General features: G+C 40.0%; 1 protein-coding gene across 1 annotated transcript in view; it reads left to right on the forward strand.

Annotated features, from left to right (window-relative positions):
* plekho2 (pleckstrin homology domain containing O2) overlaps positions 1 to 19,633 on the forward strand; it is a 61,296-nt gene that overhangs the window by 16,810 nt on the left and 24,853 nt on the right. Inside the window, exon 2 of the mRNA XM_062963038.1 lies at positions 16,214 to 16,366. Within this exon, the coding sequence (XP_062819108.1) occupies positions 16,214 to 16,366 (153 nt within the window). The remainder of the gene's footprint in view (positions 1 to 16,213; positions 16,367 to 19,633) is intronic.

Below are 19,633 nucleotides of genomic sequence, written 5' to 3' on the forward strand. Positions count from 1 at the left end.
GACTTGAAGGCACACAACAACAACAACAACAACAACAACAACCCTAATTGACTTGACTATCTCATTGGCCAGTAGCAGGCCCACACTTTCCATTGAAATCCTGATAGGTTTATGTTGGTTAAGATTGTTTTCATTTTTAAATATTGTATAGTTCTTTCATTGTTGTTGTTGTTGTTGTTTTGCACTACAAATAAGACATGTGCAGTGTGCATAGGAATTTGTTCGTATTTTTTTTAAATGATAATTCGGCCCCTCCATAGTCTGAAGGATTGTAGACCGGCCCTTTGCTTTAAAAGTTTGGGGACCCCTGATTTAGAGCACAGAGAATTAGACATACTGTATATACTTGAGTATAAGCCTAGTTTTTCAGCCCTTTTTTAAGCCCTCCTCGGCTTACACTCGGGTGAGGGTCCTGGTTGGCTTATATTTGGGTCAGCTTATACTCGAGAATATATGGTACATTTATTATTTTTTCCTGTTATTATTAGTATTGTTACATTTATTATTTTTCTCTATTATTGTTCTTACTATTACATTTATTTTACTCTATTTTTATTATTATTAATACATTTATTATTTCACTCTGATCTTATTATTATCATTACATTTCTTATTCTACTCTATTTATTATTACATGTACAGTAGAGTCTCAGTTATACAACAGAAACGGGGCGGCAGAACGTTGGATAAGTGAATATGTTGGATAATAAGGAGGCATTAAGGAAAAAGCCTATTAAACATCAAATTACGTTATGATTTTACAAATTAAGCACCAAAACATCATGTTATACAACAAATTTGACAGAAAAAGTAGTTCAATACATAGTAATGCTACGTAGTAATTACTGTATTTACGAATTTAGCACATATCACAATGTATTGAAAACATTGACTACAAAAATGTGTTGGATAATCCAGAACGTTGGATAAGCGAGTGTTGGATAAGTAAGACTCTACTGTATTACCTTTATTTTACTCTATTTTTATTATTATTAATATATTTATTATTTCACTCTGATCTTATTATTATTATGGCATTTATTTTACTCTATTATTATTATTAATACATTTATTATTTCACTCTGATCTTATTATTATTATTGCATTTATTTTACTCAATTATTATTATTAATACATTTATTATTTCGCTCTGATCTTATTATTATTATGGCATTTATTTTACTCTATTATTATTATTATTATTAATACATTTATTATTTCACTCTGATCTTATTATTATCATTACATTTCTTATTCTACTCTATTATTACATGTATTATTTTCCTGTATTTATTATTATTATTACATATATTATTTTACTCTATTACAGTAGAGTCTCACTTATCCAACACTCGCTTAGCCAACGTTCTGGATTATCCAATGCATTTTTGTAGTCAATGTTTTCAATATATCATGATATTTTGGTTCTAAATTCGTAAATACAGAAATTACTACATAGCATTACTGCGTATTGAACTACTTTTTCTGTCAAATTTGTTGTATAACATGAAGTTTTGGTGCTTAATTTGTAAAATCAGACCCTAATTTGATGTTTAATAGGCTTTTCCTTAATCCCTCCTTATTATCCAAGATATTCACTTATCCAAGCTTCTGCCAGCCCGTTTAGCTTGGATAAGTGAGACTCTACTGTATATGGTACATTTATTTATTTTTCTATTATTATTAATATTATTACATTTATTATTTTTTCTATTATTGTTGCTACTACAGTAGAGTCTCACTTATCCAACATAAACAGGCCGGCAGAATGTTGGATAAGTGAATATAATGATAAGTGAAAAGTTGGATAATAAGGAGGGATTATGTAGTAATTACTGTATTTACGAATTTAGCACCAAAATATCACGATGTATTGAAAACATTGACTACAAAAATGCGTTGGATAATCCAGAATGTTGGATAAGTGAGACTCTACTGTAATTCATATGCTGGTTTGATTTGGGAAGCATTCGTTTTTGACATCCAAAAACATGCTTTCCCTACCTGCAAATTGAAATGCGAACCCAAAATTTCTATAATAAGTGTATTAATTATAATGTTAATGTTAATGTTAATGCTAATAATAATAATAATAATAATAATAATAATAATAATAATAGTTTGTTGCCCACCTCTCCTCACTGCTCGAGACGGGACACAGCATGGTCAAAACACATTAATAGAAAATACACTCAATAAAATACACACAGCAAAACAGGTAACTATAAAAAGCATTCACCAGAAAGCTTGGTACAAAGATCAAAATGCAAATCTGAAACTCATGATGCAAAGTTGACTGGTTTGGTTTGCTGGAAGAGATGGGCTTTAGTTGCGTTTTAAATGCTGACAGCTCATTGATGCAAATGCAGTACATATACCATATTTTTCCAGTTCTAAGGCCCCATCTAGCTTCCTTGTAAAATCCAGATTATCTGCTTTGAACTGGATTATTTGGCAGTGTAGATCTGGCCTGTGCCTCACTCTAATTTCAGTGCTCCACAACATAAAAAAATCTTTATTTAAATATAAAAGCACCCTTGATTCTAAGCCTCCTTCTATAATAAAATAATACATGTAATAATAATACTAAATACAGGAAAATAATACATGAGTCTACACTGTCATATAATCCAGATTCTCAAATTGGATAATCCACATTATCTGCTTTAAACTGGATTATATGCGTCTACACTGTCATATAATCCAGATTCTCAAATCGGATAATCCACATTATCTGCTTTAAACTGGATTATGTGAGCCTATGCTGTCATATAATCCAAATTATCAAATCAGATATTCCACATTATCTGCTTTGAACTGGATTATATGTGTCACGACCCAGGCTACAGAGCACCAATAACCATACGCAGAAGCCAGAATCTATCTAATATCTTTATTAAGGAAATATATAAAGTTAGTAAAAGCAAATGTAAAATATAGTCCAGAAGCAGACCTTTCAGGAAAGGTCAAAATTAGTCCAAGGAAATAATGTCCAATATGAAATATTAAGGTCCAAAGTTGTAATCCAATAACCGAAACACTCACCTTGCCAAGCAAAGTGAGGGGAGATGACAAGGTCCTTTAGTCCATAAAACTTGAGCGTGGCTAGGAAATAACTTGATACTTGAAACAAGGCTTGAACGTGGAACAAGGTAACTAAGAACAAGAACAAGGTCCGTGGAATAACTTGGTAAAATCCGTGAAACAAGGCAAGGATTAGTCCTGGGAAACAAGGCAAGGTCCGCAGGTAAACAAGGCTGGGAAGCAAGGCGAAGGCTGGATAGCAAGGCAAGGCTTGAGCAAGAGCGAGGCTTGAATCGGAACGCGCTGTCCAGACACGACTCGCTCCGTAGGCTGACGAATTGACTCCGCGAAGTTGCTACGCGGGCAAAACACCTATATAGAGTCCAACTTTCTCACCAAAGCGGTTCTCTGGGAATCAGAAACGAAAGCTAAACTCTGAGACCAGATGTTAAACTCCTTAAAGATTCTCACGAGAACCAGTGTTAATTGGCAACATTCTTAGCTGCTATCCTCGCACTCCTGCGCGAAGCTGAATCCAAACTTCTCTGTTGTTTACAAAACTCCCGGCGCAAGAACACGGGAGAAGTAGGCTCTGGGGTTGTTTGACATACTTCTGGGGCACAACTTTCTTGCAGGTGCAAGGTTCCCAGATCTGCCTGGGAAAGATCTGGCTGAGAGGAATCCAGTTCAGACTGGGAAGGTAAAAAACCCAAGTTTTCATCTTCATCAGGAATTACAATGTCCTGAGCAGGACTACAAGGCCCATGGTTCATCACACTATCCCCCTCCTCAGGGCCCCTCCCAAACTGGGATCCTCTCCCCGAGGCGCGAGGTCGCGGTTTGGTGGGATAGGTCAGATGAAAGCGACGGGTTAGATCAGGAGCATGGACTGTGGAGGCGTCTTCCCAAGAGCGTTCCTCAGGCCCAAAACCCACCCAGTCAATGAGATATTGTAGGCGGCGGCGATGAAAGCGAGAATCCAAAATGTCCTCAACCTCGAACTCCTCCTCCCCATTCATCAAAACAGGAGGGGGGGCCGGTTGGTCTGTATCAGGACGCACACCATCCGCCGGAAGGAGCAGGGAACGGTGAAACACTGGGTGGATGCGCATTGAACGCGGAAGTTGGAGTTTGAAAGTCACGGGGTTTAATTGCGCCACCACTGGATAGGGGCCGATGAAACGGGCATCTAACTTCCGGCAAGGGCGGTGGGAGGGCAGAAAGCGAGTGGACAGAAAAACCCGATCTCCTACCTTGATTTCAGGGCCCGGCTGGCGGTGTTTGTCAGCGTGGCGTTTATAGTCCTCTTTGGCTTGGTCCAGTTGCTGGAGCAAAAGTTGTTGCACCGCTGTGAGTTCCTGCAGCCAATCCTCTGCTGCGGGAACTTCTGAAGTTTCAATGACAGGGGGAAAGAAACGTGGATGGAAGCCGTAGTTTGCAAAGAACGGCGTTTCTTTTGTAGAAGCTTGAACTCCATTATTGTAGGCAAACTCAGACAGTGGTAACAAAGAAGCCCAATTGTCCTGTTGGTAGTTTACATAACAGCGAAGATACTGCTCCAAAGTGGCATTGGTGCGCTCCGTTTGCCCATCTGTTTGGGGATGATGAGCTGAAGATAAGCGAGAGTCTATGCCCAGTAGTTTTTGTAGTGCCTTCCAAAAACGAGAGGTGAATTGAGATCCACGGTCTGTGACTAAACTCTTGGGCAATCCATGTAGTCTGAAAACATGCTGAAGAAATAGATCCGCAGTTTCTTTGGCCGTGGGGAGGCCTTCGCAGGGAATGAAATGGGCTAACTTGGTGAAAAGGTCCACCACCACTAAGATCGTGGTGAATCCACAGGAAGGTGGTAGGTCAGTGATGAAATCCGCGGAAATTATTTCCCATGGGCGAGATGGGGTAGGAAGGGGGTGTAAAAGCCCTGAGGGCTTTTCCCTTCGTATCTTGGAGCGCTGGCATACTGGGCAGGTGTTGACATATTTTTCTACATCCTTGCGGATCTTGGGCCACCAAAAATCCCTTAGGATCAAATGCGTAGTTTTAAATAGTCCGAAGTGTCCTGCTGGTTTGCAGTCATGACACAGGCGAAGCGCTTTTTCCCTGCCCGGTCCGGGTGGGATATAAACATGATTTCTATAGCAGAGCAGCCCATCTTTAAGCGAAAAGGGAAAATGCAGACCTTGGCGAAGTTGGTCCTGCGCCCAGGCATCTGCTTGCTGACTAGCCCTGATTTCTTGAGCACAGATGGGTCCTGGAGTAGGGGAAGTTGAACCAATGGGAATGGATTTGGTGTTCCCCACCGTGAGCGTGGCAAAGTTCTCGGGTTGTAGCAGTTGGGATTCAAAGGTCTCCTTGCGTCCTGCAGCGTATTCCGGTTTACGTGACAGGGCGTCTGCTTGCTTGGTTTGGGCTGGGGTCACATAATGGATCTGGAAGTTGAAACGTTCAAAGAATAAAGCCCAACGTTGCTGCCTCTGGTTTAGTTTGCGGGCAGTTCTTAGGTGTTCTAGATTACGATGATCAGTGTGGACTTCAATGGGAAATTTGGCCCCTTCTAGCCAATGTCTCCAAGTTTCAAAAGCTGCCTTTATGGCCAGTAGTTCTTTTTCCCAAATGGTATAATTTTTCTCTGGTGTGGTTAGTTGACGGGAGTAAAAGGCACAGGGATGAAGGTGGTCTCCCACCGGTTGTAAGAGTACAGCCCCAATTGCCACATCCGAGGCGTCCGCTTGCACAACAAAAGGGGTTCCAGGATCTGGGTGCTGTAGAATTGGCTGGGACGTGAATAATTTCTTTAGTTGCTGGAACCCTTTCTCTGCTTGATCAGTCCAGCGGAAGGGCTGTTTTCCACGGATGCAGCTAGTGATTGGGTCAGACCAGTGGGCAAAATCTGGAATGAACTTGCGGTAATAATTCGCGAACCCCAAGAAACGCTGCACCTCTTTCTTGTTAGTTGGCGCCCGCCATTCCAATACTGCTGAAACCTTGGCTGGATCCATGGAGAGCCCTAAAGGCGAGATGCGGTAACCAAGGAAATCTACCTCTTGTAGATCAAAGGCGCATTTTTCCAGTTTGGCATAAAGTCCATGATCCCGCAATCGTTGTAACACCATTTTGACGTGGTTCTCATGTTCTGATTGTGATCTAGAAAACACCAAAAAATCGTCCAGGTAGATTATCAAGAACCTGTCCAGATAGTCCTGAAAAATGTCATTGACAAAATGCTGGAACGTTGCGGGGGCTCCGCATAAACCGAAATTCATAACTCGGGACTCGAATAATCCGAATTTGGTCTGGAAGGCGGTCTTCCACTCGTCCCCTTCCCTGATGCGAACTAAGTTGTAAGCCCCCCGAAGATCCAGCTTGGTGTAAACCTTGGCTCCTCGAAGCCGATCCAGTAGATCCGAGATTAAGGGCAGGGGATAGCTGTTCCGCTTGGTGATATTGTTCAATGCTCTGTAGTCCACCACCAATCGTAGTTCCCCTGACTTCTTCTTCACAAACATCACTGGAGAGGCGGCTGGGGATTGAGAGGGTCTGATGAATCCCTTGCGAAGGTTTGTCTCTAGGAATTCCCTGAGAGCTTCTTGCTCTGGTTCAGTCAGGGAGTAGAGATGCCCTCGCGGGATCGGGGCCCCCTCCACCAAGTCAATGGCACAGTCATAAGGTCTATGTGGGGGTAATTTCTCGGCTTCTTTCTCATTGAATACATCCCAATACTCGGAGTACTTCTTTGGCAAGGTGATGATGGGCTCGGTGTCTGTGGCATGGCATACCTTGGCTACGAGGCAATGGTTTTGGCAGTACGGTGAAGCAAACTGCAGTTCTCTGTTGGACCAGGAGATGTTAGGGTCGTGGAGAGTCAGCCATGGAATTCCCAAAATCACAGGGAAATGGGGAACCTCGGTAACAAAGAAGGAAATCTCTTCCATATGTTCTCTTATCCACATCCTGGTGGGTTCCGACCATTGACTTACGGGGCCCGTCTTGAGGGGGCGGCCGTCTATGGCTTGCACCACACGGGCATTCTTGAAATCATGATATTGTAATCCCAGAGAGTCGGCATACTCTCTATCAATGAAGTTGTTGGTAGCTCCAGAGTCTATCATGGCGTGGATCATGACGGGTCCCCTTTTTGCTGACCATAATGTGACCACGAGAAGGAACAGGACCCCGGTTGGCGGCTCTTGAATGGATTTTTTGACCGGGTTGGCGAGCCTCTCTACACCCGGTCGTTGGCTTCCCCCGCCGGCTGTGTGCCAGTCGGCTCAGACGTCTTCGTCTCCGTGGAGGACGCCGCCGCAAGCCGGGCGGCAGGCTTCCCCTTGGCTGGGCACTCTCTGGCGAAGTGGCCCCCGTTCCCGCAATACCAACAGAGGTTTAAGCGTTGACGACGGGCCTTCTCGGCGGCATCTAGTCTGGGACGCACATTGCCCAACTGCATCGGCACCTCCTCGCCTCCTCTGGGGTATGGGGTTGGCGGTGGGGGTCTCCACACTGGACGTGGCTGAACGCTGGCGGGAGCGGGGGGTTTTGCCCCGGCTCTACTGCCCTGGCCTCGAACCCACTGTTTCCTGTTGGCAATCATGACTTCAGCCCGTAAACATTGATCAATGAGTGCCTCGAGGGTCTGGGGAGGATCCACCTTGGAGATTTCTTCCAGCATTTCAATGTTGAGACCCTCCCGGAATTGTCCTCTGAGGGCTACATCGTTCCAGCCGGTGTTGTGGGCCAGCACTCGGAACTCGGCTATATACTGAGACATAGGTCTGTCTCCTTGGAAAAGGCGACGGAGTTTGTGGCCGGCTGCCTCCAAATTGTCCTCGATTCCCCAAGTCTCCTTGAGGTGGTCCAAGAAATGTTGCGCTGATCTTAGGTGTGGAGAGGCTTGGTCGAACAGTGCCGTCGCCCAGTTGGCCGCTGGCCCGTCTAGAAGACTGTAAACCCATGCCACTTTGATGTCTTCTTGGGGAAACTCGGCATCACGGGCCTCTAGATAAGCTTGACATTGGCGACGGAAAACATGAACCTTGGAAGCTTCTCCAGTAAACTTGGTAGGCAACGCCATGGCCGGGAGGCGGATTCCGCGCTCCCGCAAGCCCTTTATTTCTCCATCCTGGGCGTTGAGTCTGTCGCGGATGCGATCCACTTCGTCCTTGCTGATGGTGTAGCTCAGTGGCTGCCCACCGGGTACGGTTCCGGTAGACATTCTGGCCAAGGTTAATTGGTGCTTAGGGTGGCGGAGTCAAACTGTCACGACCCAGGCTACAGAGCACCAATAACCATACGCAGAAGCCAGAATCTATCTAATATCTTTATTAAGGAAATATATAAAGTTAGTAAAAGCAAATGTAAAATATAGTCCAGAAGCAGACCTTTCAGGAAAGGTCAAAATTAGTCCAAGGAAATAATGTCCAATATGAAATATTAAGGTCCAAAGTTGTAATCCAATAACCGAAACACTCACCTTGCCAAGCAAAGTGAGGGGAGATGACAAGGTCCTTTAGTCCATAAAACTTGAGCGTGGCTAGGAAATAACTTGATACTTGAAACAAGGCTTGAACGTGGAACAAGGTAACTAAGAACAAGAACAAGGTCCGTGGAATAACTTGGTAAAATCCGTGAAACAAGGCAAGGATTAGTCCTGGGAAACAAGGCAAGGTCCGCAGGTAAACAAGGCTGGGAAGCAAGGCGAAGGCTGGATAGCAAGGCAAGGCTTGAGCAAGAGCGAGGCTTGAATCGGAACGCGCTGTCCAGACACGACTCGCTCCGTAGGCTGACGAATTGACTCCGCGAAGTTGCTACGCGGGCAAAACACCTATATAGAGTCCAACTTTCTCACCAAAGCGGTTCTCTGGGAATCAGAAACGAAAGCTAAACTCTGAGACCAGATGTTAAACTCCTTAAAGATTCTCACGAGAACCAGTGTTAATTGGCAACATTCTTAGCTGCTATCCTCGCACTCCTGCGCGAAGCTGAATCCAAACTTCTCTGTTGTTTACAAAACTCCCGGCGCAAGAACACGGGAGAAGTAGGCTCTGGGGTTGTTTGACATACTTCTGGGGCACAACTTTCTTGCAGGTGCAAGGTTCCCAGATCTGCCTGGGAAAGATCTGGCTGAGAGGAATCCAGTTCAGACTGGGAAGGTAAAAAACCCAAGTTTTCATCTTCATCAGGAATTACAATGTCCTGAGCAGGACTACAAGGCCCATGGTTCATCACAATATGCGTCTACACTGTCATATAATCCAGATGATCAAATCAAATATTCCACATTATCTGCTTTACACTGGATTATATGCGTCTACACTGTCATATAATCCAGATTCTCAAATCGGATAATCCACATTATCTGCTTTAAACTGGATTATGTGAGCCTATGCTGTCATATAATCCAAATTATCAAATCAGATATTCCACATTATCTGCTTTGAACTGGATTATATGCGTCTACACTGTCATATAATCCAGATGATCAAATCAAATATTCCACATTATCTGCTTTACACTGGATTATATGCATCTACACTGTCATATAATCCAGATTCTCAAATCAAATATTCCACATTATCTGCTTTAAACTGGATTATATGCGTCGCCGTCTACACTGTCATATAATCCAGATTCTCAAATCGGATAATCCACATTATCTGTTTTAGACTGGATTATATGCATCTACACTGTCATATAATCCAGATTATCAAATCAAATATTCCACATTATCTGCTTTAAACTGGATTATATGACATATAATCCTGTTCAAATCAGATAATCTGGATTTTATATGGCAGTGTAGATGGAGCTTGAGTCTACTAGTGGGGACTAAGGATTTAGTCTATGGCCTACTAGAATCTACACAATAGAATTAATGCAGTTTGATACCACTTTACCTGCCATGGCACAATGCTATGAAAACTTAAGAGTTGTAGTTTGTTGAGGCATCACAGCACTCTTATGTTACTCAAGTTTGCCAACTGTTAAAAATAATACATAATATAAAAACATCTGTATTTTTTCAAAGTTGTAATACAAAGTTGCCTTGATCAGCAAGGCGAACGATGTTTATTTTTGCACAAGAGCTAAAACTTACAGGAAGTGGTGACACTTAACAAGACACAACTTCCTGGAATCTTAAAAAACAACAACAAATTTTTGATACAAATATATCTAAACTAAGTTGAGAACGCCTCAACATCCTCCACACACACACAATGCTTTGAATCGAAGGAAGTTTAATTAACGAATGTTTTCAAATACACCTGAATATGATTAAAGATAAGGACTTGACCTAAACAGCTTTACAAGGTTTCCAGAAATAAATCATATGAACATCTGTCTTATTGTTCCTACTCCAGCTGGAGTTCACACTTAATAATAATAATAATAATAATAATAATAATAATAATAATAATAATAATAAGTTTACATCAAGCTGTGGAGTTTAGGTAGCTGCACTCATATAATCCAGTTTAGATAGGGTGGGATCCAAATGAAGTTTATTATTATTACAGTATTATGGTTATTATTATTATTATTTTATTATGACACAGCAAACAAGATAGATATGCTGGATTTCGTATCACAAAATCACAAGTCGAACACTTCCCAAGTGTCTAGGACTGTGTGATGTATTATTATTATTATTATTATTATTATTATTATTATTATTATTATTATTAATATTATTAGGTTATTGTAGATACCATATTAATTTTGTTGCCCCTACTTTTCCACTTATAGAGCTAGTTTGTTGTTTTTCTTTGAAATACGGTAAATACAGTAGAGTCTCACTTATCCAACACTCGCTTATCCAACGTTCTGGATTATCCAACGCATTTTTGTAGTCAATGTTTTCAATACATCGTGATATTTTGGTGCTAAATTCGTAAATACATTAATTACAACATAACATTACTGCCTATTGAACTACTTTTTCTGTCAAATTTGTTGTTTAACATGATGTTTTGGTGCTTAATTTGTTAAATCATAACCTAATTTGATGTTTAATAGGCTTCTCCTTAATCCCTCCTTATTATCCAACATATTCACTTATCCAACGTTCTGCCGGCCCGTTTATATTGGATAAGTGAGACTCTACTGTATCTATTTTTATTTTGAAATTTACCCATAGTTGCTGCATTTCCCACCCTCGGCTTATACTCGAATCAATAAGTTATCGCAGTTTTTTGTGGTAAAATTAGGTGCCTTGGCTTATATTCGGGTCGTCTTATACTTGAGTTTATACGGTATATTCTTCCTTATTCTTCTCCCGAAATGATAATACAGTATCTATTTTTATTTTGAAATTTACCCATAGCTGCTGCATTTCCCACCCTCGGCTTATACTCGAATCAATAAGTTATCCCAGTTTTTTTGTGGTAAAATTAGGTGCCTCGGCTTATATTCGGGTCGTCTTATACTTGAGTATATACGGTATATTCTTCCATATTCTTCTCCCGAAATGATAATACAGTATCTATTTTTATTTTGAAATTTACCCATAGCTGCTGCATTTCCCACCCTCGGCTTATACTCGAATCAATAAGTTATCCCAGTTTTTTTGTGGTAAAATTAGGTGCCTCGGCTTATATTCGGGTCGTCTTATACTTGAGTATATACGGTATATTCTTCCATATTCTTCTCCCGAAATGATAATACAGTATCTATTTTTATTTTGAAATTTACCCGTAGCTGCTGCATTTCCCACCCTCGGCTTATACTCGAATCAATAAGTTATCCCAGTTTTTTTGTGGTAAAATTAGGTGCCTCGGCTTATATTCGGGTCGTCTTATACTTGAGTATATACGGTATATTCTTCCATATTCTTCTCCCGAAATGATAATACAGTATCTATTTTTATTTTGAAATTTACCCGTAGCTGCTGCATTTCCCACCCTCGGCTTATACTCGAATCAATAAGTTATCCCAGTTTTTTTGTGGTAAAATTAGGTGCCTCGGCTTATATTCGGGTCGTCTTATACTTGAGTATATACGGTATATTCTTCCATATTCTTCTCCCGAAATGATAATACAGTATCTATTTTTATTTTGAAATTTACCCATAGCTGCTGCATTTCCCACCCTCGGCTTATACTCGAATCAATAAGTTATCCCAGTTTTTTTGTGGTAAAATTAGGTGCCTCGGCTTATATTCGGGTCGTCTTATACTTGAGTATATACGGTATATTCTTCCATATTCTTCTCCCGAAATGATAATACAGTATCTATTTTTATTTTGAAATTTACCCGTAGCTGCTGCATTTCCCACCCTCGGCTTATACTCGAATCAATAAGTTATCCCAGTTTTTTTGTGGTAAAATTAGGTGCCTCGGCTTATATTCGGGTCGTCTTATACTTGAGTATATACGGTATATTCTTCCATATTCTTCTCCCGAAATGATAATACAGTATCTATTTTTATTTTGAAATTTACCCATAGCTGCTGCATTTCCCACCCTCGGCTTATACTCGAATCAATAAGTTATCCCAGTTTTTTTGTGGTAAAATTAGGTGCCTCGGCTTATATTCGGGTCGTCTTATACTTGAGTATATACGGTATATTCTTCCATATTCTTCTCCCGAAATGATAATACAGTATCTATTTTTATTTTGAAATTTACCCGTAGCTGCTGCATTTCCCACCCTCGGCTTATACTCGAATCAATAAGTTATCCCAGTTTTTTTGTGGTAAAATTAGGTGCCTCGGCTTATATTCGGGTCGTCTTATACTTGAGTATATACGGTATATTCTTCCATATTCTTCTCCCGAAATGATAATACAGTATCTATTTTTATTTTGAAATTTACCCATAGCTGCTGCATTTCCCACCCTCGGCTTATACTCGAATCAATAAGTTATCCCAGTTTTTTTGTGGTAAAATTAGGTGCCTCGGCTTATATTCGGGTCGTCTTATACTTGAGTATATACGGTATATTCTTCCATATTCTTCTCCCGAAATGATAATACAGTATCTATTTTTATTTTGAAATTTACCCATAGCTGCTGCATTTCCCACCCTCGGCTTATACTCGAATCAATAAGTTATCCCAGTTTTTTTGTGGTAAAATTAGGTGCCTCGGCTTATATTCGGGTCGTCTTATACTTGAGTATATACGGTATATTCTTCCATATTCTTCTCCCGAAATGATAATACAGTATCTATTTTTATTTTGAAATTTACCCGTAGCTGCTGCATTTCCCACCCTCGGCTTATACTCGAATCAATAAGTTATCCCAGTTTTTTTGTGGTAAAATTAGGTGCCTCGGCTTATATTCGGGTCGTCTTATACTTGAGTATATACGGTATATTCTTCCATATTCTTCTCCCGAAATGATAATACAGTATCTATTTTTATTTTGAAATTTACCCATAGCTGCTGCATTTCCCACCCTCGGCTTATACTCGAATCAATAAGTTATCCCAGTTTTTTTGTGGTAAAATTAGGTGCCTCGGCTTATATTCGGGTCGTCTTATACTTGAGTATATACGGTATATTCTTCCATATTCTTCTCCCGAAATGATAATACAGTATCTATTTTTATTTTGAAATTTACCCATAGCTGCTGCATTTCCCACCCTCGGCTTATACTCGAATCAATAAGTTATCCCAGTTTTTTTGTGGTAAAATTAGGTGCCTCGGCTTATATTCGGGTCGTCTTATACTTGAGTATATACGGTATATTCTTCCATATTCTTCTCCCGAAATGATAATACAGTATCTATTTTTATTTTGAAATTTACCCGTAGCTGCTGCATTTCCCACCCTCGGCTTATACTCGAATCAATAAGTTATCCCAGTTTTTTTGTGGTAAAATTAGGTGCCTCGGCTTATATTCGGGTCGTCTTATACTTGAGTATATACGGTATATTCTTCCATATTCTTCTCCCGAAATGATAATACAGTATCTATTTTTATTTTGAAATTTACCCATAGCTGCTGCATTTCCCACCCTCGGCTTATACTCGAATCAATAAGTTATCCCAGTTTTTTTGTGGTAAAATTAGGTGCCTCGGCTTATATTCGGGTCGTCTTATACTTGAGTATATACGGTATATTCTTCCATATTCTTCTCCCGAAATGATAATACAGTATCTATTTTTATTTTGAAATTTACCCATAGCTGCTGCATTTCCCACCCTCGGCTTATACTCGAATCAATAAGTTATCCCAGTTTTTTTGTGGTAAAATTAGGTGCCTCGGCTTATATTCGGGTCGTCTTATACTTGAGTATATACGGTATATTCTTCCATATTCTTCTCCCGAAATGATAATACAGTATCTATTTTTATTTTGAAATTTACCCGTAGCTGCTGCATTTCCCACCCTCGGCTTATACTCGAATCAATAAGTTATCCCAGTTTTTTTGTGGTAAAATTAGGTGCCTCGGCTTATATTCGGGTCGTCTTATACTTGAGTATATACGGTATATTCTTCCATATTCTTCTCCCGAAATGATAATACAGTATCTATTTTTATTTTGAAATTTACCCATAGCTGCTGCATTTCCCACCCTCGGCTTATACTCGAATCAATAAGTTATCCCAGTTTTTTTGTGGTAAAATTAGGTGCCTCGGCTTATATTCGGGTCGTCTTATACTTGAGTATATACGGTATATTCTTCCATATTCTTCTCCCGAAATGATAATACAGTATCTATTTTTATTTTGAAATTTACCCATAGCTGCTGCATTTCCCACCCTCGGCTTATACTCGAATCAATAAGTTATCCCAGTTTTTTTGTGGTAAAATTAGGTGCCTCGGCTTATATTCGGGTCGTCTTATACTTGAGTATATACGGTATATTCTTCCATATTCTTCTCCCGAAATGATAATACAGTATCTATTTTTATTTTGAAATTTACCCGTAGCTGCTGCATTTCCCACCCTCGGCTTATACTCGAATCAATAAGTTATCCCAGTTTTTTTGTGGTAAAATTAGGTGCCTCGGCTTATATTCGGGTCGTCTTATACTTGAGTATATACGGTATATTCTTCCATATTCTTCTCCCGAAATGATAATACAGTATCTATTTTTATTTTGAAATTTACCCATAGCTGCTGCATTTCCCACCCTCGGCTTATACTCGAATCAATAAGTTATCCCAGTTTTTTTGTGGTAAAATTAGGTGCCTCGGCTTATATTCGGGTCGTCTTATACTTGAGTATATACGGTATATTCTTCCATATTCTTCTCCCGAAATGATAATACAGTATCTATTTTTATTTTGAAATTTACCCGTAGCTGCTGCATTTCCCACCCTCGGCTTATACTCGAATCAATAAGTTATCCCAGTTTTTTTGTGGTAAAATTAGGTGCCTCGGCTTATATTCGGGTCGTCTTATACTTGAGTATATACGGTATATTCTTCCATATTCTTCTCCCGAAATGATAATACAGTATCTATTTTTATTTTGAAATTTACCCATAGCTGCTGCATTTCCCACCCTCGGCTTATACTCGAATCAATAAGTTATCCCAGTTTTTTTGTGGTAAAATTAGGTGCCTCGGCTTATATTCGGGTCGTCTTATACTTGAGTATATACGGTATATTCTTCCATATTCTTCTCCCGAAATGATAATACAGTATCTATTTTTATTTTGAAATTTACCCGTAGCTGCTGCATTTCCCACCCTCGGCTTATACTCGAATCAATAAGTTATCCCAGTTTTTTTGTGGTAAAATTAGGTGCCTCGGCTTATATTCGGGTCGTCTTATACTTGAGTATATACGGTATATTCTTCCATATTCTTCTCCCGAAATGATAATACAGTATCTATTTTTATTTTGAAATTTACCCGTAGCTGCTGCATTTCCCACCCTCGGCTTATACTCGAATCAATAAGTTATCCCAGTTTTTTTGTGGTAAAATTAGGTGCCTCAGCTTATATTCAGGTATATTTTTTCAACACTGTACTGCATTTCTGCCGAAATGATAGTACAGTCATTATTTCTCATTTCGTGTCTGTATGATACAAATCAGCTTCCTCTTTCAAGTGCTGCATTTCTTCCTTTTTTGGCAATGAGAAAGTGGCCACTTAGTCAATGTGTGACCTTTTTTTTCAGCCCACGACATTTGAACGTACGGTAAATAAAGAGACGGCATCTACTTACATAATCCAGGGCATTACAGGTGTCGGAATGTGAGTTTCTCATGGCAGACTTTCTCCTCTTTTCACCTTCTGTAGGGAGTGAAGGAGGAGGCTGCTGAGAAGCCAAAATGTCCCACCAAGACGTACAAAGCTGGCTGGATCAAAAAGAGCAGTGGTGGCCTTCTGAGTCTTTGGAAAGAGCGTTATATCCAGCTGTGTCAATCCCAGATCTTGATCTATGAAAATGAGGTAAGAACAGTTGGGCAAGAGTCCTCTCAATGCCTGCCTGCCGCTAAGATGCCATTGGGTTCTTCCAGAGCTTGGCCAAGGTACAGCGCAAGACCATGTGTAGAGATCTGATGTGGCAGAGAATGGAATCCCTCTTGATCCCACCGCTGCCACCAATTAATGTGAGGAGCTTATGTGGCCGAGGATGGAATCCCTCTTTGAATCCCACCGCTGCCACCAATTAATGTAGAGATGCTGAGGTGACAGGGAATGGAATCCTTTCAGAATCCCTCAGCTTTGCCACCAATATTGTACAGAGGTGAGGTGTCTGACAGGAATGTGTGTCAGTGATGGAACCCTTTTTTGATCCCACACACACACACAGATACCACTACTTAATAAAGATGTTTTATAAGAGATGATGTTAATTAATTATTTGTTTGATTATCTTCTTCTTCGCTGCCACCAATGGAGACGTCAGGCAGATGGTACTGGTTCTTATAAGCTTTCTCTATTTGTTCCACTTCAGGTGTTGATGTTACTTAACTTAATATGAGAGTATGACAGAGGCTTATTTAGAATAAAATCAAAACAAGTTTATTGCAGGTACAGAGCTTGATGGTTTCAGATAGCTTGGTAAAGGCACTTCGCTTAATGGTTACAACGGTTATGAGGTGGTTAAACTTTCAAAAATACTTCTTTCTCTGGATTACACTAAACCCTGATCCTACTGGATCCCCTGGGATTAATTCTCCCTAATCCACAGGCTCTATAAAAGACCCTAGACAAATCACAAATCACCTAACTTGCCTAGTCTGGTCTAACCTAAATCTGACTCAAATCTTTCTATTTAAGCCAGCCTGATTCTCCACACAAGAATCAGATCCTTCTCTATGACTAGAGAATCATCAACTGCTGGGTTTTAAAACATTCCCCTTTTTCTTTCCAAGAGGCGGTTGGCTCCGCCCCTGTTGCTATGGTAACCTGTTCTAGCATTCTAAGATGGCTACCTTCCCCCGTACATATGGTCAACTGAAATACTCACCATTTTAAACTTAGCCAAACCTGGCTGTTTAACCAAAATCAAATACACATATCATCTATAAACAAAATACAATTATACACTTCTTCACACAACAAGCGCAAGACCATGCAACACAACAAGCGCAAGACCATGCAACACAATCTATATATATAAAAGAGTGATGGAATCCTGGCGACCGCCAATACCACAAAACTAAACACCCCACAACCTCGAAAATAGACAACACAACCCATCATCCACGCCTCTAGGATGATACAACAAAAAGAAAAGAAAAATAAAGTCCTAATTAGAGGGGGAGGAATAATAGTTTTTATCCAATTGCTGCCAGTTAGAAGGCTAAGCTCCGCCCACTTAGTCTCCTAGCAACCTACTCAGCCCAGGGGACAGGCACAGTTAGGCCTCACTCAGGCCTCTTCCACAGATTATCAGATTTTAACTGGATTATATGGCAATGTAGACTCAAGGCCCTTCCACACAGCTATATAACCTATTTAGAATCTTATATTATCTGCTTTGAACTGGATTATCTTGACTCCACACTACCATATAATCCACTTCAGTGTGCATACTAAACATAAAGACAACCATACAACAGACATTCAATACCACCACTACCTCAACAATTTCTCACCAACACCACCAGACAACACCACAGCAACGCGTGGCTGGGCACAGCTAGTCTATATATATAAAAGAGTGATGGAATCCTGGCGACCGCCAAAACCACAACACTAAACACCCCACAACCTCGAAAATAGACAACACAACCCATCATCCACGCCTCTAGGATGATACAACAAAAAGAAAAGAAAAATAAAGTCCTAATTAGAGGGGGAGGAATAATTGTTTTTATCCAATTGCTGCCAGTTAGAAGGCTAAGCACCACCCACTTGGTCTCCTAGCAACCCACTCACCCAGGGGACAGGCAGAGCTAGACCTCACTTAGGCCTCTTCCACACTGCCTATAAAATACAAATTATCAGATTTTAACTGGATTAGACGGCAGTGTAGACTCAAGGCCCTTCCACACAGCTATATAACCCATTTATAATCTTACTAGCTGTGCCCGGCCACGCGTTGCTGTGGCGTTGTCTGGTGGTGTTGGTGAGAAATTGTTGAGTTAGTGGTGGTATTGAATGTCTGTTGTATGGTTGTCTTTATGTTTAGTATGCACACTGAAGTGGATTATATGGCAGTGTGGAGTCAAGATAATCCAGTTCAAAGCAGATAATACAAGATTCTAAATGGGTTATATAGCTGTGTGGAAGGGCCTTGAATTTACACTGCCATATAATCCAGTTAAAATCTGATAATCTGTGGAAGAGGCCTAAGTGTGCCCGTCCCCTGGACTGAGTAGGTTGCTAGGAGACCAAGTGGGCGGAGCTTAGCCTTCAAACTGGCAGCAATTGGATAAAAACTATTATTCCTCTCCCTGTAATTAGGACTTTATTTTTCTTTTCTTTTTGTTGTATCAACCTAGAGCCATGAATGATGGGTTGTGTTGTCAAATTTCGAGGTTGGGGGGCCTGTAGTTTTGTTGTTTTGTCCGCTGCCCTGATGCCATCACTCTTTTATATATATAGATATTATCTGCTTTAACTGGATTATCTGGACTCCACACCTTTACCCTTTACCTTAACTACCACCAATTCCTCAATACAGTAGAGTCTCACTTATCCAACGTAAACGGGCCGGCAGAACGTTGGATAAGCGAATATGTTGGATAATAAGGAGAGATTAAGGAAAAGCCTATTAAACATTAAATTAGATTATGATTTTACAAATTAAGCACAAAAACATCATGTTATACAACTAATTTGACAGAAAAAGTAGTTCAATATGCAGTAATGCTATGTAGTAATGACTGTATTTATGAATTTAGCACCAAAATATCATGATGTATTGAAAACATTGACTACAAAAATACGTTGGATAATCCAGAATGTTGGATAATCGAGTGTTGGATAAGTGAGACTCTACTGTAATAATAATAAATAGAGTAAAATAATAAATGCAACAACAATAATAAGATCAGAGTGAAATAATAAATGTATTAATAATAATAATAAAAATAGAGTAAAACATGTAATAGTAGCAACAATAATAGAGAAAAATAATACATGTAATAAAAATAATAAAAAATACAAGAAAATAATACAAGTAATAATAAATAGAGTAAAATAAAAAATGCAACAACAATAATAAGATCAGAGTGAAATAATAAATGTATTAATATTAATAAT

The sequence above is a fragment of the Anolis carolinensis genome, unplaced genomic scaffold (genome assembly GCF_035594765.1).
Source record: "Anolis carolinensis isolate JA03-04 unplaced genomic scaffold, rAnoCar3.1.pri scaffold_11, whole genome shotgun sequence".
Lineage (NCBI taxonomy): Eukaryota > Metazoa > Chordata > Lepidosauria > Squamata > Dactyloidae > Anolis > Anolis carolinensis.